Source organism: Cibotium barometz, chromosome 43 (genome assembly GCF_041138505.1).
Source record: "Cibotium barometz isolate CiBa-2024 chromosome 43, ASM4113850v1, whole genome shotgun sequence".
Classification (NCBI taxonomy): domain Eukaryota; kingdom Viridiplantae; phylum Streptophyta; class Polypodiopsida; order Cyatheales; family Cibotiaceae; genus Cibotium; species Cibotium barometz.
Window position 1 is genome coordinate 47,281,874 of NC_141088.1, and position 27,250 is coordinate 47,309,123.

A 27,250-nucleotide genomic window follows, 5' to 3' on the forward strand; every position below is an offset into this window, starting at 1 on the left:
TCTCGGACATTAGGTCCAAGATTCTTAAGGAGTGTCACGACGCCCCTTCTGTTGGACACCCTGGGGTACACAAGACGCTATCATTAGTGAAACACACTTTTTATTGGCCAAAGATGAAAGGGTATGTTGAAGATTATGTTCTCAAGTGTCAAATTTGTCAGGCAAATAAAGCTGAACGCTTTAGACAGGCTGGGTTGTTGCATCCTTTGCAAATCCGAGGTAATAAATGGAAAAGTATTTCCATGGATTTTATTACCGGATTGCCAAGAACACATCAAGGCCACGATTCTATTTGGGTTGTGGTAGATCGCTTGACAAAAATGGCTAGATTTTTACTGACCCGAAAGACTATTACAGCTACGCAATTAGCACGGCAGTTTATCGAGCAATTGTTTACACTGTACGGGTTACCGCAGGACATAGTCAGTGATAGGGACTCTTTTACGAGTGATTTTTTGAAACTTGTTTTTGTGAAGTTGGAAACAACTTTGAATTTGAGTTCCTCATATCATCCTCAATCTGATTGCCAGACTGAAAGAGTGAATCAGATTTTGGAGGATATGCTTCGGGTATATGTATCCAAAAGACAGAGTTCATGGGAGGATTATCTTCCTATGATAGAATTTGCTTATAACAGTACTAAGCATTCGAGTATAGGTTTTAGTCCTTTCATGCTTATGTATGGTTTTCAACCTAGATCACCTGTTACAGTAGGATTCTCAGGACTTCAGCATGATGCAGCACGTAATTTTTTGCAAGATATGCAAGAAATGTTACAAGTTGCGAAGGAATCTATTAGAAGTGCTCAAGACCGAGACAGATTTTATTCTAATAGACATTGTTCACCCAGAGAGTTCTCTGAAGGAACAATGGTGTATTTGCGAGTTCCGAAAGATTCCGAGACTTTACGGACAGGTCGATCTCCGAAATTATACCCTAGATATTGTGAGGGTAGCTTCGTGGCGGTATGGGACGTCACGAGGTGGAGATTGGTCGGGACGTCAACCTAGTTAGCTCAGCTCGTGGCTCGATGGGGACAGCCAAGACTATGGACTTGCCCACGGCTGTTATGGTTGGGAGGTGAGTCAGGCCTGCATCCCCTTGTTGTTTGTTTGTTTGCAGGTTTCGAGTCTCGTACCAAGAGCGTTCCATGAGGAGATCCGGTGACAGAGAAGAGCTGCTCTGAACGACTTCATGACACATAGTCGGCCTTTGTAGAAAAGGCAACCCTCGCGTACCAAAAAGTGGCATGGTCTTGTGGCATCCAATGCCTGTTCCCACTTTGCACCGAATTCCTCGGAATCCGTGTACATGTGCTTCATGTTGTCTAGTCCCGTACTAACAAGGTCGAGTCTAGTGGTCTGAATCAAAGTCACTTGTCCCTTCCTGTTCAAAGCATCAGCCACGGGATTGGCCTTTCCTGGAAGGTACTCAATCATACCACCAAATTGCTGGAATATCTGGCTCCATCGGTGTTGTTGGTCACTCCACTGGGCACTTGGCATTGTCTGAATCCAACATAATGCCTGATGGTCAGTGCGAACCTCAAAGTCAGGGCCATTAAGAAAATGTTTCCAATGTTTCAAGGCCTGTATAACTGCAAGGAGTTCACGATCATAGATTGAGTAATTCTTCACCATGGGCAGTAACTTACGAGACATGTAAGCTACTGGATGACCATTCTGTTGTAATATTCATCCAATTGCGATGTTACTTGCATCGGTGATCACCTGAAATGGCTCGTCTCATGAGGCAAGTGCTAAACAAGGCGCTTTTGATAAAGCCACCTTGAGGTTCTTGAATGCCTCCAACGCTCGTAGAGTCATTCGAATCTGTTGCCTTCTTGTCTTGACACCCTTTAGCAGATCGGTGAGATTCGCCGAGAGGTCAGAAAACTTGTCTATTGGGGTGGAGTATGCTTGGCATATACCCACAAAGGATCTAATGTCATAAGCAGTCTAAGGTACTTCCCAATTGACAATCTCGGCCACCTTAGCTGGATCAAGTCGAATGCCTTTTGAAGTAATTATATATCCAAGGTAATGAACCTTGAACAAATAAAATTCTGACTTTTTCTCATTGACGTAGAGCTCATTGCTCTCCAGTAACTTCAGGACTTTTTCCACATCAATGTCATGCTGCTCAACCGTAGCTGAAAATACTAGTATGTCGTCCAGAAATATGAACACACACTTTCCAATTAATTCCTGGAACACACGCATCATCATGCGATTGAATGTGGCTGGGAGGTTCTGACGCGCTCCTCTGAACTCGTCTTCAAGTCGCTCAAGGTAATGGGGCGGTAGAAACTGTTGCTTAAGGTTGCGGACAAACTCGTCCCAAACATAAGCTGCCATACCTAATCTGGTGTGGGCATGAGCCCACTGGGTCCACCAAGGAATGGCCTCACCTTCCAAGTACCAACTGGCTAAGATCACTTTAGTATCATTCTTTTTCTAATTGCGGCAAAGTAAGCTTCAAACTGATGCAACCATGAATAAAGAGTTGTGGGGTCGAGTTTACCATTAGAAGTTCATTTTATCGAGAAAATGATTGGAGGAAGCCGTCGGTGTCAGTCTTGCGTCCAAAGCTGCAAGGTAACGCTATGTTCCATGCGTCGCATGGCTTCGTCTTCGCGTTATCGGATCTCCAATGCATGCATCTGTAACTCAAGCATCGAATTTGGCTGCGGTCGTGACCCTTCGAGAGGGTCCCTGTGTAGAGGATATGGAATCTGGGATATGGAAGGAGAGGGAGGAGAAGATGGAAAACGTGGCGCTGGTGAACGTGTGTGCTTCCAGAGCCAGTATTTGCGCCTTCTGCTCTTCCAACTTGGTACTCTGGCTTGCGATTGCTCGCATCATCTGTTGGAACATCTCTTCAACACTCATGCCTGATGCCCTAGATGGGTTGCTTGGTGCACTTTTGAAACCGATCCCGTCAAGTGGGAAAGACTCCGTTGGACATCCACACGCTTAATAGCACAACTTTAAAACCACAAATATGAAATGGACAACTTAAAACAACTTGAAATTTAAATGAACAGAAATGGAAAGATGGACACCAGCACTGGGGCCGGAACGGGCCGACCCCCCCCTCAATATATGATATATTTATTGGGAGTATTTAATGAATACAATGCTCCATGGGTTCTGAGAACCAGATAATGTCCATGTACATATGAAAACAGTACCAAACAAGTAGGCTCGGATTTCGATGTAGACTTGAAGCAGAACGACCACTAGGGTGGTCCAATCTCTACGGTCCTGTGCTTTCACTGGACTCCGCGGAGAGCACCACACTGGTGTTCCGAGACCACGCACAGACAGGCGCTCTCGTACTAACGCCTGGCTCTCCCGATCTCAGCACCTTTGGACCGAGGTTCGCCCATATAGCTTGGACAACCCGGCACCGAACGGGTGTAGGCCGAGCGGGACGAATCTTTTACCAGATTTAAACATATAATACTTTACTCAAATCTGAAAATCACTTACTTGTAGACGGTTGATATGAAACCAATACTTGCGGGATAATGAAGCCACTCAGGTGATGCGAAGTCTTCCTTGTAGAACACCCGTGGAGATGATGTACCGCCACAAAGGACACAGCCGCCTGCTGTGAGAGAGAAACATCCACTTGCAAAGGAGAAGATGCCTGGCCGCAGAGTGGAGGAGCCCAAACAAAGTTGCCTGAGGGCAGTGTTCTACTAGCCGGAACACAAGTGCATAGCCACAGTCATCTGTAGGGGCATGCGTGGCTTGTAGAGGTGCAGCCGGTAGAGTATGGGCAGCCTGCAGGTACTGTCGCCTGGGGGAGTAGCCACCTGTAGGAAGGAAGATGAAAGAAAAGCACACACCCAGCTGCCTGCAAAAAGATAGGCAGCGCAGCCAGAGTGTAGGCTGTCGCCTGTAGGAGCAGAGGCAGCACGCTGTAGTCAGGAGCAGCCGCCTCTGTGCTGCTGTAGTGGCCTGGCTGCAGAGTGCAGTCGCTTAGTTATGACCTAGCAGCCGGCTGTAGTAGAGCAGAAGCATAGGTGGCAGCCGCCTCTGTGCAAGAAGCGTAGCCTGAAACGTGTGCAGCCGTCAGCAACGTTGCAGGAGATGGCCCCTCTTGAGAGCATGCGCCTGTTGTGTGTAGTATCACAGCTCCCTTTGAACAAAGTTCAGCCGTCAATAGCAGGCGAAGCAAGCGTAGGGTGATGAACAAACACTAAAGAAAATAGAAGCGATGGATGATTCCCCCACGCTTGGAGAAGGGAGTCTCTTTTAATAAATTATTGTGAAGATACGACTTGAGCTTTCCCACGCATGCATGAAGGGGGACTAGTGGGGGTTGGTGCCTTCTCCAATCACCTTCTTTGACTTCCATGTCCCTTCTATGCTTGTCAGCAGCCTTTTTATGCTTATCCTGAGATCTTGCAATGGCTGTCCGCACCTGACCAAAGGCAACATCCAAGTCACAAACATATTCATCAGCTGCAAAAATTTCATCCTTTGTTCGAAGGATGGGTGGCAAGACCACTCTGCCATAAATAATCTCAAACGGAGCCTTTCTTGTGGAAGCATGGATTGTATTGTTGTAGGCAAACTCAACAAGTGGAAGATACTTCTCCCATGCACTCTTTTGATCTGCTACATAACACTTCAACAAATCCAACACAGCTGAATTTGCAGCTTCACTTTGGCCATCCGTTTGGGGATGATAAGCTGATGAAAACTCAAGCTTAGTACCCATATTATCAAACAAAGCCCTCCAAAATAGGCTTGTAGTCCTGGGATCTCTATCCCCAACAATGGATTTAGGCATACCATGATGCTTGAAAATATTAGCAAGAAAAAGCTTTACCATATGATCAGCTTTAATGGTTTTCTTGACGGGCAAGAAGTGAGCTTGCTTGCTAAACCTGTCCACAATAGTCCAAATAGCATCATTCCCATGCTGGGATCTAGGCAAATCCATAATAAAATCCATCGTGATACTTTCCCAAGGTTGCGAGGGAATAGGCAATGGCTGAAGCAAACCTGGAGGCTTTTGCCTATCAAATTTCACCTTTTGGCAAGTGATACATGTACGCACATAAGCCTCAATGTCCTTACGCATGCTTGGCCAAAAGAAATACCTCTGAATCATGCGAGTAGTAGGCATAATACCTCTATGACCAGCATAAGGTGGAGCGTGACATTCGTCCATAACCTTTGGACGCAAATCCTTCACCACACATAGGCAATTATCCTTCATGAGATAACCCTCATTGATAACATAAGAGGCATGTGAGTGACCAGCCATCAAATCAGTCCATATATGGCAAAAATCAGCATCCAAATGATACAAATCTCTCATAGCAGATAGATCTCCATGAGAGGCCACTGAGACTGCAGCAATATAAGGCCTCCTAGATAGTGCATCGGCCACTACATTTTTCTTTCCTGGAGTATGCACAATCTGAAAATGAAACATGGAAAGAAAATTTGCCATTCTCATTTGTTTCTCTGAAAGCTTGGTTTGAGATAGAAAGTATCTCAAGCTTTGATGATCTGTCTTGACTACAAATTCAGCCCCAAGAAGGTAATGTTTCCAAATCTTTAAGGCGTGAATCACAGCCAAGGGCTCTTTCTCATAGATATCCATATGAAGCTCAGCATCATGCAAACGACGGCTCTCGTATGCAACTGCATGCCCTTCTTGATTTAGGACAGCTCCTATGCAATCACCACAAGCATCACATTCAACCACGAATGACTTGTGCAAGTCAGGAACAATCAATACTGGACCACATATGATCGCATGCTTGAGCTGCAAGAAAGCATCCTGTTCCTTTGAAGTCCATTTGAAAACAGTTTTCTTCTTCGTGAGATCATGTAGAGGAGTGGCAATCATAGCAAAATGCCTTATGAAACGCCTGTAGTACGAACATAATCCCAGAAAACTACGTACTTGATGTACGTTTTGCAATTCGGGCCAATTCCGAATAGTCTCTATCTTTGCAGGATCCATTGTAACTCCATCCTTGGATACAATATGACCCAAATAATGAATCTCTGAAAGGAAAAACTCACTTTTCTTGGCATTGACGAAAAGTTTATGCTTCCGCAACTCTTCGAACACTGTGACCAAATGAGTTCTGTGTTCCTGCTCATTCTTGGAGAAAACCAAGATATCATCAAAGAAGACTCCTGTAAACTTGCGATGGGGTCGGAATATCCTATCCATCATACGATTAAAGGTAGCAGGAGCATTGGTGAGACCAAAAGGCATTACCAAGAATTCATATAATCCGAAGGCTGTCCTGAATGCAGTCTTATGGACATCTTGTGGTACCACGCGTATCTGGTGATAACCACTCTTCAAATCAAGTCTGCTAAAACAAGCTGAGCCATCAAGCTTATCCAAGATATCATCAATACGTGGAATAGGAAATCTGTTCTTGATGGTAAGCTTGTTCAAAGCTCTGTAGTCCACACACATACGGAATGATCCGTCCTTCTTTTGAACAAGAAGCACAGGAGAGCAGTAAGGTGAGGAACTGGGCTGAACCAAACCTTTCTCTAAAAGCTCGTTAACCTGCTTCATAATTTCTTCTTGTTGTGCAGCACTCACTCGGTATGCGGGTTTGTTAGGTGGAGAACTACCTGGCACAAGATCTATGCGGTGATCTTCAGGCCTTTGGGGAGGTAATTCACCTGGCAATGAGTCAGCAAAACAGTCGTTGAATGCATTAAGAAAATTCAGCCTATCATTAGACATAGCATCCACCGTTTGATGATTTGGCACAAGACTATCACGCACAAAAACCAAGTACGCTGAAAGACTCTTTTTCATTGCTTTATTAATTTGGATGTGTGATACAACTGGGATGGAATCCCCTTCTTTGCCAGCATCAATAAAATGCATGCGGCCTTTATGCATAAAAGAAATCATATTGGACTTGTAGTCTTTGCGGGGCTCAAGCCTATGGTGCCACGGCTTGCCCAACAATACATCACATCCATTCAGAGGAGCAACTAGAAAATGCTCATTATCAAGATAGCCCTGTATATGGATACGCAACTTCCCAATCAAAGGGGTAACCTGCACCTCTTTGCCAATAAATGCAGCTTCAGCTTCAATCTGAGGTCCCATGTTTTCAACCTCAATACCCAATGCAGCTGCCATTTGCATAGAGATGAAATTGTCAGTTGCACAGTCATCAAACATGAAGAGTGCGGGCTGATCCTTGATTTGCCCCCAAGCCTTGCAAACCATACGCTCTTTTGCATCATGACCTGTATTACCTTGCACATCAGGAACTGCATGAACATTTGCTTTGGTGTGCTTGTCTTCGTGCTTTGGTTTGCGATCTGGGCATTGTCGGAACATGTGGTCTTTGCTACCACAAGAAAAGCATTTTCCATCCTTAGCATATTGCTCTCTTTGCTCCGGAGTTAATCCAAATTTGTTCTTTCTTGGGCCCTGTTCTTTAGATGTGTTATTTTCAGCTTTACCACCCTTGTAAGGCTCCCGGAAGTTCTTTTTAGGTGGCTGTCCACCCTTTTGCTGATTTGGGACAGCCTTGTCCTTCCCCTTAGAACCTCCTTGATCTTGCTTGATCTTGAGCACCAATTGCTCTGTAGCAAGGGCAGAAGCTGTGAGTTGTTGCAACGTATGTTTTGGGTGCAATTCAATACCCGATCTATATGCAGGTTGCAATCCAGAACGAAACTTCCTCTTTCTTTCATCCTCCGTGATTAGCATGAAGGGAGTCACTTCCAGCAACACTTTCCAAAATTTGTTAACATACTGTTGCACACTCTCATTGTCTTTTTGCTCCAACCTGTCCCACTTTTGAGTGAGAGTTTGCTCTGCATTGGGTGGCAGGAACTGAGCATAAAATCTGTCTTTGAATTCCTTCCAATTAGAGATGGGATCCTTGGTGATCTTTTCGGTGATCCACCAATGGGCAGCAGTGCCTTTCAGAAACATGCTAGCATGGCGCACCTTCGACTTTTCTGTAAAGTCCTCATCGCTAAAAGCAATGTCGAACTGTGCCACAAACGCTAACACCTTAGAAGCATCATGTTCACCATGAAAGACATCAAATTTGACAGATTTATCACCTGCTTTGAACTCCTTAAGCTTCCTGGCATGAGGCTCATGGTCCTCTCTTTTTCTTTTCCCCTTATCCAACGGGGTAGCCCTGTCTGCATGGGCTCCATGGGCCGTCATAGAAGCTTCATGGGGCACGGTGGCATGTGCTCCACGAACTCGAAGCTCAGATGCATGTGACTTACCTGCATATGGCATGGTCTCTCCATGAGACAACTCAGAAGGCAAAATTTTTCTGGAAGTAGACCTGTCACCATGAGATACATATCTTGCATGCATGTGACTTTCGTGCCCTCCATGAGCACTGGCATACATAAATTTATCAGGCTTAGTGCCTTGGGGAGAGGATGCATGACGAGAGGTGACAGTCACCTCTTCCTTTTGCATAAAAGATTTCAGCCTCTGGGATGCGGGATCTCCATGCTTCAAACGAGGTGGATTTCTGAAAATCAGCTCCCCGTCATCCCCCTCTTTGATATCTCCTTTGCGAAGGAGATAGGCAAGTGCCAACTCCCTTGGTTTCTTGCCCACTTCACGAGCCATTGATTCAAAGGTTACATCAACCATAGCATCAGCCTTCCTGGCTTGAATAGCACTTTGCAGATGAGGATCTTCATGCAAAAACTTCAATTCTTGCTCTTGAGCCTGCAAAAGTTTTCTCATATGTTCCATTTCAGCTTTCATAGCATCAGGGTCTTGTTCAAGCATAACTGTCTTTCCTGGAGACAGTTGACCCTTGGATTCACTATCAAGAACCCTTTCAAGGGGCTTGTGCCTACCACGCAGGGCATCAGACCCACGAGAGGCACTAGATGGACCCCTCGAATTTGGTACTTCCAAAGGGTTGCCTTGGCTGTCCATTGTGTTCAAAGTTTGCTAAAAGCGGGATGTCCAGTACACAGGTTCGTTTCCCCACTAGGAAGAGGGAAACAACCGTGCTCTGATACCAATGAAACCGATCCCGTCAAGTGGGAAAGACTCCGTTGGACATCCACACGCTTAATAGCACAACTTTAAAACCACAAATATGAAATGGACAACTTAAAACAACTTGAAATTTAAATGAACAGAAATGGAAAGATGGACACCAGCACTGGGGCCGGAACGGGCCGACCCCCCCCTCAATATATGATATATTTATTGGGAGTATTTAATGAATACAATGCTCCATGGGTTCTGAGAACCAGATAATGTCCATGTACATATGAAAACAGTACCAAACAAGTAGGCTCGGATTTCGATGTAGACTTGAAGCAGAACGACCACTAGGGTGGTCCAATCTCTACGGTCCTGTGCTTTCACTGGACTCCGCGGAGAGCACCACACTGGTGTTCCGAGACCACGCACAGACAGGCGCTCTCGTACTAACGCCTGGCTCTCCCGATCTCAGCACCTTTGGACCGAGGTTCGCCCATATAGCTTGGACAACCCGGCACCGAACGGGTGTAGGCCGAGCGGGACGAATCTTTTACCAGATTTAAACATATAATACTTTACTCAAATCTGAAAATCACTTACTTGTAGACGGTTGATATGAAACCAATACTTGCGGGATAATGAAGCCACTCAGGTGATGCGAAGTCTTCCTTGTAGAACACCCGTGGAGATGATGTACCGCCACAAAGGACACAGCCGCCTGCTGTGAGAGAGAAACATCCACTTGCAAAGGAGAAGATGCCTGGCCGCAGAGTGGAGGAGCCCAAACAAAGTTGCCTGAGGGCAGTGTTCTACTAGCCGGAACACAAGTGCATAGCCACAGTCATCTGTAGGGGCATGCGTGGCTTGTAGAGGTGCAGCCGGTAGAGTATGGGCAGCCTGCAGGTACTGTCGCCTGGGGGAGTAGCCACCTGTAGGAAGGAAGATGAAAGAAAAGCACACACCCAGCTGCCTGCAAAAAGATAGGCAGCGCAGCCAGAGTGTAGGCTGTCGCCTGTAGGAGCAGAGGCAGCACGCTGTAGTCAGGAGCAGCCGCCTCTGTGCTGCTGTAGTGGCCTGGCTGCAGAGTGCAGTCGCTTAGTTATGACCTAGCAGCCGGCTGTAGTAGAGCAGAAGCATAGGTGGCAGCCGCCTCTGTGCAAGAAGCGTAGCCTGAAACGTGTGCAGCCGTCAGCAACGTTGCAGGAGATGGCCCCTCTTGAGAGCATGCGCCTGTTGTGTGTAGTATCACAGCTCCCTTTGAACAAAGTTCAGCCGTCAATAGCAGGCGAAGCAAGCGTAGGGTGATGAACAAACACTAAAGAAAATAGAAGCGATGGATGATTCCCCCACGCTTGGAGAAGGGAGTCTCTTTTAATAAATTATTGTGAAGATACGACTTGAGCTTTCCCACGCATGCATGAAGGGGGACTAGTGGGGGTTGGTGACCATGCCCACCCCCACACTCACTTAAAAGTGAGGCTCCCCCCCTTGGCCCCAAAGTGGGTGCCCAAAGGGGGTGCCCACTTTTAAATAAGTGTGAACCCCTAACCTTATAAATCAAAGGGTTAGAATTTAAAACATTAAATCAACATGTGTAACATACTTACCACCTGTTCACATGCACTGAAACTCGTCAGAATACAGAGCAGACTTCACGACTCACTGGCAGGCGTCCCCGCTCAGTAAGTAACACGTCAAGCAGGCAAACACACAAATACATGTCATGCGAAAACAGTTTCAAACATGCAAAATATGTGTGCATGTGCAAAAAGTAACATGGACATATCTCCCGTTCATGGAACATGTACAAAATATCTGTCGGCACAAAACTGGCACGACATAAAAACATAAAAACCTGGTCTTCCTATGGAGTGACAGTCCCATAGGTAAGACACAGTTCCAGGCACGAGTTTCCCTAAGGTATGACAGTCCCATAGGTAAAACACGGCACGAATACTGGCTCTTCCATGGCGTGACAGTCCCATGGATCGAGCACAGTCCAGGTCATACACGGGTGGCACTGATCTGGCTCCCGTCCATACGACACCATCCTGCTAACACACGGGTGGCACCAGTCTGGCTCCCGTCCATGTCAGCAAAATACTGGCCTCTTCACATGAGACACCGGCCTGGCCTCAAGTGAACGAGACGCAAAAACTAGGAATGGACCAAATGGTCGGCCAATTGGTGACAACTTTGGTCCCAAGGTTCTTGGTCTCTCTCGTCATCTTGAAGCTCACCATAGTAGGAAAATGCACTTCCTTTCCGGAGCGCAATCTGACCATCCACTATGTGTGCAGGAGACTTCCGGAGGCTGAAAACCAACCATCCTTTGAGGGACAGGAGTCACTCTGAAAGGGGTGGTCCTCCGCAGTCTGAAAACCAACCACACGAGCGAGAAAAAATTTATGATTTCTTGCTTAATCTTTACACTTGAAGTAGGCTCTGATAGCACTGTAACATGTGGGAGCTTCGGGGGAGATCGGTAACTTCAATGCTCAGAAAACAGCACAATTGTCGCAACGAAATTAACGCACACAACTGAATGTAGATGTGCAGAAAAATAGAGAGAGAGAAAGAAAGAAAGAAAGAAAGAAAGAAAGATTTTATTAACGTCTTCCAAAAGACCGAACTCGGCCTATGAGACAAATCGGAGTACCTGTATGGGGTATCCTCTGTCATCCCAACAAAATGAAAAAGTACTGAATAAAAAAGCTGAATCTGGGTGTGCAGGGGATGGAGCTCTATTACTAGGAGAATGCAAAGCTATATGCATGGAGTATACAATCATGATATGCAACCTAGCTAGCTCCATCCTGTACCATACTGGGGGTATAAAATGGTATACATCAGTGAAGGGGGTGTCCACAGCTCCCTGAAGAACATGCCTGGGTGTGCTCTGAAGCGAGCCAGTCGCTCCGCACCCTCTCTGTGAAACTGAGCTCTGATCTCTGTCATCTCTCTCTGGTATAGGCGTGGTGTCCGAAAGCCAGGTGTCCTCTGTCTCCTGCGGGCTCTAAGTGTCTCTGCTCTCTGGAGAGTAATTCCCTGCCGTGTAGGGGCTGGGAGGGGTATGGATCTCTGAAAAAATGTAGTAATCTGTGTCTGTCGCCCCCCCTCTGGAGCTGTCTGAGCCTGTAATAATGTCTCTCTGTGGCGCTGTATGTCTAGAATGTATCTCCCCAGTATGCGCTGGTCTGCTGTCTCAAAGATCTGGCGTAGGGAATGTGGCTCTCTGAATAAAATGGAATATCTCTCTCTGATGGCTGTATATGCTCTGCATCTGCATACATAATGCTCCTCACTCTCCACCTCCTCTCTGCACAATCTGCATACCCTCTCCTCTCGGGGGATCCGTGCTGCTCTGCCAGTCTCAATCTCCAATCGGTGTGATGAAACTCTGAGCTGACCAATAGCCACTCGGGAGCCGTGTGGTAAAAAGCCCTCCATGTATCTAGGCCTCTCTATAAATCCATCATCAGTGATACTCATGAAGTGATCTCTGTAGTATAGCATCTTCGGTGGAAGAGGCTGTGTAGGCGATATCCATGTCTCTCGTGTATAGAGCTGCCATAGATCCTGTCTCAATACTCTGTTCCTCTCACTATGAGAGAGACGGATATGTGGTGCATCCCTGTCATACTGGAATGGTGGTAGATGATCCATGTCTAGGCCATGCTGTGAGAACCAATGTGTGACCTGTGCATACCATGATCCTCTGTCTCCTGCCTCAGCCAACTGTCTAGATGCCTGAAAAGCTCTGTATGATAATCTGTCCTGTGGCATCTCTCTGAATCTGTCTAGCAGGCATATAGTCTGAAATATGGCCTCTACCATCATAGGAGGCGCAGCAAACTCTGCTCGGATAATGTCATGAGGTACTGACGGTTTGCTGCGTATCATGCGTGCCATCATGAGGGCCTGTGGTCTCTCTATATGTGTCCACCAATGAGTAGCAAGGCCTGGCGCCCATACTGCTGCTCCATACATCAATGCCGGTGTGACTAATGTGTCAAATAGCCACCCCTTCGTCCGGGGCTCCTGAAAATGCGCCCGGTGGCACTGTCTCTCTAGCATAGCCAATGCTGCATATCCCCGTGTCAATCTAGCTCTGGCTGCTGAACCCATGGTAAAGCGTGTGGCTGCTGCAGAGAAGGTAACCCCTAGGTACACGTATGATGTCACCACCTCCACCTGGCATCCTGCGAGAGTGAATGTCAGCTGACTCCTGCCCTGTCTCGATGTATGAAAGACCATAACCTTGGTTTTCCCAAGGTTCACAGTAAGACCCCTCTGTGTGCAGAAATCATGGAGTGCATGTAGATGCTGCTGTAGACCACCTGGGGACTCAGACACCAATACAATATCATCAGCATAGAGCATAATATGTACTGAGGTACCTGCTAAATCAACTCCATCTCCGCCTCCCCGTGTAATGAAGTCAGCCACCTCATCAATGTATAACCCAAATAGCGTGGGGGAAAGTGGGCATCCTTGCTTCACACCAATGGTGCTAGCAATAGTCTCGGACATACCTCCTGGACATCTGACTCGCCCAAAAACCTGCTCATATAATGCATAGATGCCCCATGTCATATCTGCTGGTATGCCAAGAGACTGTAGGCGCTGAAAGAGCCTCTCTCGTGGTATTGTGTCAAATGCCTTGCGGAAATCCACAAAGCAGCAATAGAGCTTTCTCTTCCTCACTCTGGCCTGATCAATCATACATCTCAAAGTGAATACATGGTCAGTGGTAGAGAAAGCTCTCCTGAAGCCTGCCTGCCCTGATGAGCGTAAACCTGCTCGCTCAGCATATAAGCTAAGCTCCTGCTCCAGCACTGCACCATAGAGTTTGGCTAGCACGTGGCCAACCATAACCGTCCTGTAGTTGCTCGGATCGAGCATATCCCCTGTTTTGTGAATCGGCACAATGGTGTGCATCGTCCACTCCGCAGGCAAACCCTCTGCTAGTGCCCTGTTAAACAGGTGTGCAAGAAAAGGAGCTAAAGAATCTACTGCATATATGAGATGCTCACCCTGCAGGCCCATATGGTCGGCGGCCCGTCCATGCTGTAGGCGGCGGATAGCTTCCTGTACCATCGAGTGGGTAAAGAAGCTAGCTGTGGTAGGTCGAGGCTCCTGTGGCTGAGGTATAGGTGGCTGCTGTGGGGCATGGTATAGACCCTCTGCATATGTGTGCCATGTCTGTGGGTCTGCAATAGGTGTCGGGGTCCGGGGCTCTCTGAAGTGCCGCCATGAGACAGGGCTATCTCTACTCATGAAGAAATGAAAGATCTCTAGCTCCTGTATCTCTGCAAAGGCCCGCCTTTTGCGGCGAGTAAGTCTCCTCATCTCTCTCCTCGACTCCTGCTCTGTGATGGCTCCCAAGGCTCTCTGTATGCGGAGTCGTGAGTATAGGGCTCTGCACTCGTCATCATACCATCTGTTCTGGGGCATAGTCCCAGGTCTCGCAGGCTCTCCTGAGTGTACACGATGTGGGAAGCTCTGTAATGCAGCCGTGTGTAGGAGTGATGCGAGCTGGGCTGTAATGGTATCCATAGATGCCAGGGGATCCATGAGTAGGAGCCCATCCTCTACTCTGCCAGTGTATATGTCTGCCATGTCATGTGTGAAGTAGATGGTAGTGTGTGGCGTCGGTATATGGGGGGCTGGTGATACTGGTGATCCGGCTAGTGAAAATGCCAAGTATGTATGATCTGCCCCAATAGGACGAGGTGGAATGGAGAATGAGGTGACAAGCTGTGATGCCTCCAAAGACCCCATAATGTAGTCTACCACCGTGCCTCCGGTCCGTGTATGACCCCCATGTGGGAAGCATGTCAGCCCTCCTGATCCCGGCCACTGTAGCATCCCGTTATAAATAACGAGACGATGCCTGGCTCCCAACTCTAGTAAGTGGTCCCCATAATGCCCTCTGTCTGGTCCAGTGTCCTCTGATGCCCGACTAGCCCCTATCTCCTCTGGATCCACAGGGTGGAGGATCTCCATGTCATCATAGTCATACACCTCACACTGTCTGCTCTGTGTGTGGGCATTGAAGTCGCCCGTAAGAAATACTTCCCCTAGTGTAGAATAATGCATAATCTCCTCTGACAGACAAGTGTATGGCGAGGCTCCTATCTCCTCCTCCTGTGGCATGTCCTCTGTAATGACGTAGGAGGATCCTGATGGAGAAAAGTAACATAGAGCTATGTATATAACCCTGTCCTGTGAGAGCTGTAAGCTGATCCACATGTATCTGGCCTCTGGATCCTGTGCTACCACTCTCAGTCTCCCCTGTAGCTCCCGTCTGAATAGGACTGCTACTCCCCCCGACCCTCTCGAGGTACCCTGGCGTGTGGTCCTCCTGTATGCTGACTCCCACTGGAATCCCTCTACTCGAGGTAGCCCTCTCTCTGGGCTCTGATGTGTCTCTGTCAGAAGTATGATGTCTCTCCCCACCATAACATGTTCCAGTCGTCCAGGCTGCACCCATAGTGAACCATTACAGTTCCATACTGCTATGTGTATCTCTGTCAGTGGCGTGGTCTGTGTCCCATAGGCCCCAAACCGCTAATCCATGGGCCGGCCATCAATGATGACCCGACCATCTCGATAGAAGGCCTTCTTGCCTTCTCTCCTCGCGTGTAAGACTCGTGGCATGCAAGTTCTCCTATGCTCAAGCTGCATCCTCGTGAGATCATCATCCAAGAAAATAGGAGCTCCCTCTAAACCCCGTAGTATGACCCTCTTCCTCATGAAGGTGACCCTCTCCGTCTCTCCTGCAAACTGTAGGATGAGGGCTCGCTTGCGTGTTGAGTCTTTCCCGGCTCTCCATGCTTTGGTGAAGGGGAGAGGGTGCTCTTCCTTGTAGCCGAGCTTCATGCATAGAAGCTGTCCATCTTTCTCGGGAGTGGAGTCGGGTGTCTCGGCTATACCTGTGACTCGAATGTTGAGGCGGCGGGCATGCCTCATCTTCTCCTCCTCAATGGTGGTGTGAATGATTTGGTGTTCTTCCCTTTGAGTCTCCTCCCTCACTTCTTTACGGATGTTCTTCTTCACCACCTCGACCCATCCTGACTGCTTGGCTTCGAGCTTTCCCTCCATGTCCTTTGTGATCTCCTTGGAGATCTCTTCTTTGATGGCCGTGAGAGTGTTGTCATTGATCTCCCCTTCTTCCTTCTCAGCATTCTTGATGGCTACCATTTCCACTTTCAATGCACTCACCTCCTCCTTGAGTGCCGTGTTCTCTTGTTCGAGGTTCGTGACCCGTGCTTCGAGAGCTATGATGTGCCGATGTAGTTTGTTTTCCACCTCATTGAGGTTGGAATCGGATGTCTTCTTGTTCTCCTTGATTAGTGCCTTCATTGCCATCTCGAGGGCCTCGAGTTTCTCTTGGAGACTCGGGGCCATCCCTCCAGGTCACTCTGCAGTCCTTCCCACAGGCAGGGAGGAGAGAGAGAGAGAGAGAGAGAGAGTTATGTTGCTGCCTTGGGGGCCTGAGCAAGGGTGGGTGGGGAGTGGGGAAAGGGGGCAGAGGCGAACTGGCGGAATGTGGGGCACAGGCGAAATGGAGAGGCGAAGTGGCGGGCACAGCGAACTGGCGAAATGGAGAGAGAGAGAGAGAGAGGGAGAAGAGGACACAGTATTGGGTCCTGAATACCCTGTGTAGGGCCCCACCACGAAGGGTGTATTTGCTTTTATTAGAATGACGCAAAAACTGAAATAAAAGACTGAACCTGAACCTTCTTGGCTGAGGAGAATCCTCTACCCTTGACCTTCAATCCTTCACCCCTTCTGCGTTAGCTTATCCTTGGCTGTCCTGGCCCTTTGATCAGCTTTAGCACTTGGTGAAATATGAGATGAATGACCTGAAAATATGCCATGGGTATTTATACCCCTCCAGGGTGCTGGTCGGCTGTCTAAAACCAGGCGGCTGTTTATAATAAACCTCATGACCTGAATAAATAGCATTTAATGCTAAAAAGGCTTGCGCATCACACAAATAGGTGCTGGCCACCATGCGCATGAGTTTCTGGCTGCTGGGCAGCCTGTGTGGACTGCCCCACACTTGGCCTACAACCCTCTAGGGGCTGGGTACCCTGTCGGCTACCTGTCCATGGACCCTAGGGCTGGCCTACAGCCCTTCCAGCCCATCCCATGGCTGGTGGGCACAGCCAAGGCCTTCTTGGCCCCTATGGGGGTGGTTCTACACCTCCCCCATGCCCACATATGTGTCGTTGGGGTAGTCCTATGGGCTGGCCCCTTTCCTATATGCAAACCCTAACTGTCTACATAGTGGTCTGGCATCTAGTATCATACCAGATACACAGAACCACTGACATCATTCCAGAGGGAGACTCACAACGCGGACTGGCATTGTTTTATGTGCAGGACAATGCACACCTGACCTCGGACGACTGGAGTGGGACCTTGGCTGACTTGTCGCGGACTGGGCTCACGTGGGACCAGTTTTCCACCCCCGGTCCTGCACCTTCTGTACAAATATGTCTACATGGCATCCAGGTGCAGGATGCACGTGACAACACCTCAGGTACCGTAGGACCCTTGTCACTAGAGCTTGCATCACCTCATCGTCTGCTACACTACCACCTCGGAGTGCCTCTGCATCCACCGACACGATCCTTCGACACTGGCCACCTCTCAGAGTGCTTATATCTTCATTGAGAAGCTAGGTCCAATACACAAATGAATACAATATCAAACAAAAGTGTCGATGTTGAGATCGGGTTGAATCAATGTCGAGGCACAAGATAACTGATGCCGAGCTCACCACGAGGATTACACCGGGCTAGTACCAAAATCCAATGAATCAAACTGATGTTCCCAAATGTCCACAAGGCTCTTTGCACTCAATACGGACAAAAGCAATCCCAAGGGGTGGTTCACTCCAAGGTGGTAAATATATATATAGTTTCACATGGCAACCCCTCCTTCTGACAGTGTCAATGACTAAAATGCTGGAGCTAATGGCTTAGTGCTGGTGCTGGCGGTGACTGAGATTCTGTTCAGGGCAGAAGCTATGCTTAGGCCGTACACAGGGCAAAGGCGGCTCCTATACTTAAAAGGGGCATTGCAGACTGAAACGGCACAAGCTCTTCAGGGCAACGAAGAGGGAAAAAGCGGTGTTATGCAGGAGGTGGTGCTGGGCAGAGCGCTGCAGGCTGTGCACATGGCAGAGATGGGCGAGGTAGCGCAGCCAGGCAATAGGCAAGGAGGCAGTGCAGCTGCGGGAAGAGGCAACACCGAGCAGGCGTAGGTGGCTCTGCTGGATAGAGGCAGTGGAATTGATGCAGACGGCGGCGCAACAAGGTGAAGGCGGCGTTGATGACAAAAGCGGCGCACAGAGCACAGCCGACGCACAGAGGGCGGAGCAGAAGTGGCGGCTAGAATTGGAACAATGGTGGAGATGGGTGCTTTTGGGGTGGTTGCCGTCGGCGGCTGAGGTGGTCGAGTTAGGTGGCGTAAGGAAGAAGGAGAAATTGATGATGATAAGTCACAAGATCTTCTTCAGAAATCCCCATGAGAATTTTTTATGCTTCTCAATGAAGATATTGGCTCCTTATATACTTGATGGGGGACCATGCTTTTTGCCACACTTTGCTTTTGCTTTATCTTCTAGCTTTTGCTTTATTTTCTTGCTTTTGTTTTGCCTCATTGCTTTTGTTTTAATAATAGTCAAAGTTCTCGATTTATGCTTTTAGAATCTTCAGGGCCTTGCTTTTTGGCCTTGGAGTAGCTTTTTGAAAAAGCGGCTCTTAGCTTTTTGATCCAGTTTGATGTCCTCTTTCCAACGGTGCCCTTAGCTTTTTGGTCAACAAAGTTTAACTTTTGCTTTTTCTTGCTTTTTGACCAAGATGGGTGCTTTTTCCAATGCCAGCATTAGGAACCCTGTTTCCATGTGTCCATCTTCCTATCCATGTGTCTGGGCATGAGTTCTATCATGTGAAAACAGCATGGAGAACCAAATAGTTACATTTCCTCCCTCTTACATCATAGTTGTCCTCAACCGTGATATACATACGGTCGTGGTACTAGCTCCATCTGGTGCTCTTGTGCATCTGGTCTTTCCTCATGTATGTGGTGCCTTTTGCTCCTCTGGTAACCTCTTTATGCCTTTCTTTGACCGATGTCCTTGTTCTTGATGGTGTTCTTCATAGCGTGTCAAGGGTTAGCTATAATAATTGCATACTTATCTTTTGCAAAAACTAGACACAAGCTAGTCAACAAACAAGTATGCATCATTCGTCGTCTACTCGGTATTCTAGGTACTCGCTTGGCCTCCCCTATAAGTCACACGGGATGGGAGGCATGGGATCAAGGGTCCCTATGAAAAGGCGGCCCCGTCGGCTAATCGAGATCGTTGATCCGAAAAATTAATCTTAGGATAAAAAATTAATCTCGAGATCCCGAGATTAATTTTTTATCCCGAGATTAATCTTTGACGACGTGGAATAGCGAGGAGAGAATGTGGTTGTCATCATTAAAAGTTCAGATTATTTGTAAGATATTATTCTCTTAAGAGAATATTCACATTAAATTTAGTACCTTCATTGAGTAAATGATGCCAACTACCAAATTAATCTCGGGGAAAACAGTTAATCTCGGGATCCCGAGATTAATATTTACAGTCAAAAAACGAAATCTTTTTTGATGACTTCCTTCTTTGCTTTCATGTTTCATCAATCTCCATGGGGTTAATGTGAATCACAACAATGGAGCCTTTTATCTCCATTTGCTCTTAAGGTACTTCACTTCATGTTATATCTTTTTGTATTAGGTTCATAGAGGACATGGATGATCTATTTTGTGAGGAAGCTAGTGATATGTCCCTTCCCTATTCTACCGATGACTCAAGCGATGATTTAAGTGGTGATGAGTTACATAAACCCCCCACTCATAGCTTTGATGGTAGTTCAAATGGTTATAGAGTTATTGTTGATGCATTTGCTTATGTATCAAGTGTTTATTTCTATTTCAATAGAGATACATACAACTTAATGATAAGAGTATTGCAAGAAGATTTATCAATATCATTGGATCATCTCAAAAAGTGTAGCCCATCCCTTGATTTTTAAAAGTGGCGGAGATTGAAAGATGAGATGCTTCTTGGAACAAAAGAAGATAATAGTCCTTGTCTTTGTCTCAAGGATGCACCCAATCTAAGGATTGCTCCTATCGAGGATTGGGAGAGCATTGTCTATGGAGCTCATCTTAAGGAGGACATAAGTGCTCACCGTAATGTTAATGATACAATAGAGACAATCAAGTCAACATGGTATATTGGTACTCAAAAGCATGGTATCCCCCTATCCTACATTAAAGAGTCCATCAATGTATGTGAATGTAAACGCCCAAGAAATCATACACTTCCACACTCGTGGCACCATAACATGGATCTCAACAAGGATCCTCCAAATGTAGTAGCTACGACCAAGGCTAATGTAGAGGAGCAACTCAAGAACATAATGATTGAGTACAAGGTTAGATTGATACAGGCACGTTCATCAAAGACTTATGGTCCTCAAAAGACCATAGTTGACTACATATGTCATAGAGGAGGCAAGCCTCCATGTACAAGAGATTTGCTGTTGATTTCCATTGTCATCAAGAATCCAAGAATGAGGATCCTCATTCACAGCTACTAAACAAGCCTCAAGTTCTTGTTGGCATTTATCAATAACCAAAGCAGTAGGTCGAACACTACCCATTCGAGAGAAAATTATTTTGAGTGTCATCTCTAAAGCAATGACCTCATGACGAGATCCTGGATCACATGTACACATCATGAACCATATTGGCATGCCAACTCCAAGTTGATTAGGTAGCACCGCAGCAAATAAGGGTAGTCCATAGATGTTTGTCTTGAAAGTGCTATCAATTGCCCATGCATTATTATGAGAAAAGCGTATTGCCATTTGTAACATCCAATCATCTTGAATGATGATGATGAATGGCTTGTCTTTGTCATTCTCCGCCTTTGGATTGTAAGGTTGACAATAAGCAACCTACACATTTCAAACATTGAGTTGATATCATCTTTAGTATATAACAATGCTTAATCATGTAGGTCTCAAAACAATCATTATTGGTACCTTATTTTGGTGTTTCAAAGCCAAAGCCTCCATGTACATTGACATCCAATCGTCATTGGACACATTAGCTGCAGTGTATGGCTATTTAAAAACTAGACAATTATTGCATCTTCTTATATGTAAAAGCAAAAGGAAGAGAATAGTACCTTGAAGCCGTACTTGATATGATAAAAAAGAAATTTCTTGGGGAATCATGAAGAACCTATAGATAATGCAATCCAGAGGAGAAGCTTTCGACATATGAAGTCTCTCTTTAGACATGGACATTTGTGCAACATGTCTAGAGCTTCCAACATCAAATAAATCTTTTACACAACACTCAATCACTGATGGTGGAACAGGAAGGTTATATAGGTCACTTCTTGTCCCCGGTGTATGACCCTTATGAAAAGGATGCACAAATAAATGTACTTTGTCTACACCCTCTATGTACTCCACTTGCACTTTGAATGTGCAATCACACTTCTTGGATGTCCGCAACCTCTTCTTCCTTCCATGTCGTTGGGGCTTGCCTCCTCTATGACATATGTAGTCAACTATGGTCTTTTGAGGACCATAAGTCTTTGATGAACGTGCATGTATCAATCTAACCTTGTACTCAATCATTATGTTCTTGAGTTGCTCCTCTACATTAGGCTTGGTCGTAGCTACTACATTTGGAGGATCCTTGTTGAGATCCATGTTATGGTGCCACGAGTGTGGAAGTGTATGATTTCTTGGGCGTTTACATTCACATACATTGATGGACTCTTTAATGTAGGATAGGGGGATACCATGCTTTTGAGTACCAATATACCATGTTGACTTGATTGTCTCTATTGTATCATTAACATTACGGTGAGCACTTATGTCCTCCTTAAGATGAGCTCCATAGACAATGCTCTCCCAATCCTCGATAGGAGCAATCCTTAGATTGGGTGCATCCTTGAGACAAAGACAAGGACTATTATCTTCTTTTGTTCCAAGAAGCATCTCATCTTTCAATCTCCGCCACTTTTTTAAATCAAGGGATGGGCTACACTTTTTGAGATGATCCAATGATATTGATAAATCTTCTTGCAATACTCTTATCATTAAGTTGTATGTATCTCTATTGAAGTAGAAATAAACACTTGATACATAAGCAAATGCATCAACAATAACTCTATGACCATTTGAACTACCATCAAAGCTATGAGTGGGGGGTTTTTTTTTCGAGAATATGAGTGGGGGGTTTATGTAACTCATCACCACTTAAATCATCGCTTGAGTCATCGGTAGAATAGGGAAGGGACATATCACTAGCTTACTCACAAAATAGATCATCCATGTCCTCTATGAACCTAATACAAAAAGATATAACATGAAGTGAAGTACCTTAAGAGCAAATGGAGATAAAAGGCTCCATTATTGTGATTCACATTAACCCCATGGAGATTGATGAAACATGAAAGCAAAGGAATGGAGAAGGAAGTCATCAAAAAAGATTTCGTTTTTTGACTGTAAATATTAATCTCGGGATCCTGAGATTAACTGTTTTCCCCGAGATTAATTTGGTAGTTGGCATCATTTACTCAATGAAGGTACTAAATTTAATGTGAATATTCTCTTAAGAGAATAATATCTTACAAATAATCTGAACTTTTAATGATGACAACCACATTCTCTCCCCGCTATTCCACGTCGTCAAAGATTAATCTCGGGATAAAAAATTAATCTCGGCTTTTAATGATGACAACCACATTCTCTCCCCGCTATTCCACGTCGTCAAAGATTAATCTCGGGATAAAAAATTAATCTCGGGATCCCGAGATTAATTTTTTATCCTGAGATTAATTTTTCGGATCAACGATCCCGATTAGCCGACGGGGCCGCCTTTTCATAGGGACCCTTGATCCCATGCCTCCCATCCCGTGTGACTTATAGGGGAGGCTCGCCAGGTAGTCTGGAGCCCAGTGGACTATCACATGCCACAAATCCAAGCATTGTCTATGCATCAAAAACAGCACACAAAGTCAAAGAAATTCAAACATACATTAGTATGCAATGCTCAAGTAATGATCCTCTTGTTCATGGATTGTCCTGTCTAGTTTCATGGAAATTGTGCTGAGCCATCTAGTCACTAGGATTGCTCAGTCTTCCCTCAAGGCCATCTGGTCACTATGATCGCCCGAGAGTTTATCAATAGTCATCTGGGCCATCTGGTGGCATTGACCGTCCGACCATGAAATCCAATAGTCATCTGGGCCATCTGGTCGCAATGAACACCCGATTGCGAAATCCAGAACAGTCATCTAGGCCATCTGGTCGCAATGACCGCTGGATTGCAAATGTCCAATATATCTGGCATCGTTGACGTCCAATGGGTCTTCTGGCATCGTTGCCTCCCATATACAAATCTTGCTCCTTGGGCTTTCTGGCATCGTTGCCACCCAAACTAGAGCATATCCAATCAAGACCATTACATAAGCAAGATAATGATAATTCCATTTCAGTATAAATATATACAATGAAGAGGGCTAGGGCTACAATCCCTCCATCTTAAATATGTCTTGATCATAAGACGTTTCAAGCCTGTTCTTCAAATATATTTGGGCCAACTGCTTCCTTTTAAGCTTGAAGAATATCTGGGTAGTCCTTGAAGTACTCTTCTGGCATCCATTTCGCATCCATAGGCGAATAGTTGTTAAACTTAAAGAGGAATTTCCTGACCACTTTCCTTCCTCTTTTTCTCACAGAATGGAATACCATTCTGTTCTGGCTGTAAGATTTCTTGTTCTTCCACTTCTGGTGGATCCTCCAATCATAGGCTCCTCTAGGGGTAGTCCTGTATACGACTTCAATAAACTGACATGGAAGGCATTATGTATCCTTCAATGATTTGGAAGGTCCAAACGATGACATACATTGTTGATCTTCTTGGTAACTTGAAGCAAGCTTGGTTCCTTGAGCTCCTTACCTTTTGACTTTCTAAGTCTTGCTTGTTCAAATCGCAATAACACCCAATCCCCTTCTTCAAAAGCTACCTTCTTTCTATGCTTGTATGTAGCTGTCTTTTGCTTGGCTTGAGATGTCTCAATAGCCTTTCGAACCTGTGCAAAGGTTGTATGCAAATCTTAAACAAACTCGTCCGCATGGAAGATCTCTTCCTTGGTCTTCAAAATAGGCAACAACAATGGTTTGCCATAAATAATCTCAAAATGAGCTTTGCTTGTCAAAGAATGAATAACGTTGTTATAGGCAAACCCAACCAATGGCAAGTACTTCTCCCATTGATCCTTTGCTTCGAGAGCATAACACTTTAGCATATCCAAAATAGTGAGGTTGGCAATCTCACTTTGCCTGTAAAACTCAGCTTTGTTCCCATGTCGTCAAAAAGTTCTCTCCAAAAGAAACTGGTAGTCTGTGGGTCTCTATCCCCTACAATGGATTTGGGTAATCCATGATGCTTGAAAATCTGCTGAATAAACAATCTTGCTATATGATTAGCGCGGATGGTCTTCTTCACGGGAATGAAGTGGGCTCGCTTACTGAACTCGTCAATAATAGTCCATATTCCATCATTCTCGAATCCTGACTTCGGCAATCCAAAGATGAAGTCAATACCAATACTTTCCCATGAAATATTGGGAATTGCCAAAGGTTGTAACAATCCTGCGGGTTTTTGTCGATCAAACTTCACGTTCTGACAAACCAAACATTCTCGAATATATTGCTCAATATCCCTTCTCATGCTAGGCCAAAAGAAATAATTTTCCAAGGCCTGAGTTGTTGTTATGATACCTCTATGTCCCATATAAGGTGGAGCATGGCATTCGTCTATTACTTTTGGTCTCAAGTCATTAGTCACACATAAACGGATTTGCATCATAAGAAACCCTTCCTTGATGACATAAGAAGTCACCAAGTCTCCATTTTACAACCTGTCCTAAATGTCTTTGAAATCTTCATCTGTAGCATAAAGATCTTTCATCATAGTGAAGTCCAAATGATATCCCATGGAAATGGGTGCTTTTTTTTGGCAAGCAATTACGGGCGAGCAGTTGTGCGAAATTGGCGAGTTGTTGAAATCGTAACACTCTCTCTCTCTCTCTCTCTCTCTCTCTCTCTCTCTCTCACACACACACACACACACACACACACACACACAATTCATGGAAAACACCAATAAGTGTGCTTGGTTGAAATCGTAACACACACGACATTTTATCTCTCTCTCTGTCTCTCCCTCTCTTTTCCTCTCGGGATATTGATCCATGTACACACCAACACATTTCATACTTTTTGCAAGATATTTCACATGTAACACATAGGACATTTCTCTCTCTTTCACTCACTCTTTCACTCACTCACTCTCTCTCTCTCTCTCTCGGGATATTGACCCATGTACACACCAACACATTTCACATGTAACACATAAGATATCTCTCTCTCTCTCTCTCTCTCTCTCTCTCTCTCTCTCTCTCGATATTGACCCATGTACAGACCAACACATTTAACACTTTTACAAGATATTTCACATGTAACACATAGGACATCTCTCTCTCTCTCTCTCTCTCTCTCTCTCTCTCTCTCTCTCCAGAGAGCAGAGACACTCAAAGCCCGCAGGAGACAGAGGACACCTGGCTTTCGGACACCACGCCTATACCAGAGAGAGATAACAGAGATCAGAGCTCAGTTTTACAGAGAGGGTGCGGAGCGACTGGCTTGCTTCAGAGCACACCCAGGCATGTTCTTCAGGGAGCTGTGGACACCCCCTTCATTGATGTATACCATTTTATACCCCCAGTATGGTACAGGATGGAGCTAGCTAGGTTGCATATCATGATTGTATACTCCATGCATATAGCTTTGCATTTTCCTAGTAGTAGAGCTCCATCCCCTCCCCCACTCATTGTACTTCTTGCACACCCAGATTCAGCTTTTTAGTTCAGTACTTTTTCATTTTGTTGGGATGACAGAGGATATCCCACACAGGTACACTGATTTGTCTCATAGACCGAGTTCGGTCTTTTGGAAGACGTCAATAAAATCTCTCTCTCTCTCTCTCTCTCTCTCTCTCTCTCTCTCTCTCAATATTGACACATGTACACATCAACACGTTTCACACTTTTGCAAGATATTGATAAAAGTTGATTCCATATGAGACAGTGAATACAAAATCCTTTCAAAACAACAATAAATTTGTGTGGCAACCAATGACATGATCATCTCCATGACTCATATTCCATGTGAGGTACCAGCACTACTTGAAGTTGCATGATCTTGTTGGTTTGTGTTGGGTCGTGGAGATCCCCTCCAATTTGGATATTGATATGGGTTGGTCGTGTTAGGCTGTGGTATACCATAAGGGTATGGCATCATTGCTGGTGTCATTTCTACTCGTGGTGGTGGTAGATAATAAGCAAGTTGTTGGGTTGTATTGGTAGCTCCAGATGGTGGTGGATAGTAAGAAAGTCGTCGAGCTGTAGAAGTAGCATCGCGTGGTACATATGAAGCATGCCGTGGTAACCATTGGGGTTGTCCACTCCAAGGTTTCTCCAACGAAATTTGAGGTTGCGTACTTGCTTGAATAATTTGAGGTTGCGTACTTGCTTGAATAATTTTCTTGGATTCTTTACCTTGAAACCACATGGAACCCATGTCTATGGGCACATCTTGTAAATGAGCCAACTCCTGATTATACCACAACCAATCATTTTCTATGCTTATACAATGTCGGCGAAGCTCCTTGCAAGTCTTAGCCATGATACCAATCCCTCCAAAACAATCAAGTACTAGTTTTCTCTCCATTGTGAAAGTGCCAAGGAGCCACTTGCCAAAATGATGAAAAACTTAAAATCAATGTCTTACATTGTATTGAATCATTACCAATAAAAATCGCGTAGTGTGTATTCTATACCTTGCAGTCTTAATGGGTCGCTTAGCTGCACCCCGTAGTGGTTGATTATTTGTCCTCCTAATATGACTGGCACGTCTTCCTTTTAGGTGGAGTGACTTAATCAAAAGGTCAATGTAGTGTGTAAACCCAGAGGTCGTTAGCAGATGCATCCTTACCGTTCACTCTCATATATGTTGGAGGTCGGATGCTTGGTGGGTATCGAACAAACATTCCAACAATCAACATGATTACTGCACACTCATGGCATACACCT

The 27,250-nt window shown here is 45.6% G+C and overlaps 1 protein-coding gene and 1 pseudogene across 3 annotated transcripts in view; one reads left to right on the forward strand and one right to left on the reverse strand.

Annotated features, from left to right (window-relative positions):
* LOC147613986 (pentatricopeptide repeat-containing protein At1g11290, chloroplastic pseudogene) overlaps positions 1 to 27,250 on the forward strand; it is a 291,042-nt pseudogene that overhangs the window by 50,951 nt on the left and 212,841 nt on the right. The window lies entirely within an intron of this gene.
* LOC147613988 (uncharacterized) lies at positions 20,529 to 26,888 on the reverse strand. The gene is made up of 3 exons (XM_086781327.1): positions 26,864 to 26,888; positions 21,117 to 21,184; positions 20,529 to 21,029 (listed from the first exon to the last, which is right to left on the reverse strand). The coding sequence occupies exons 1-3, from the start codon at positions 26,886 to 26,888 to the stop codon at positions 20,529 to 20,531; spliced, it is 594 nt and encodes a 197-aa protein (XP_086637453.1).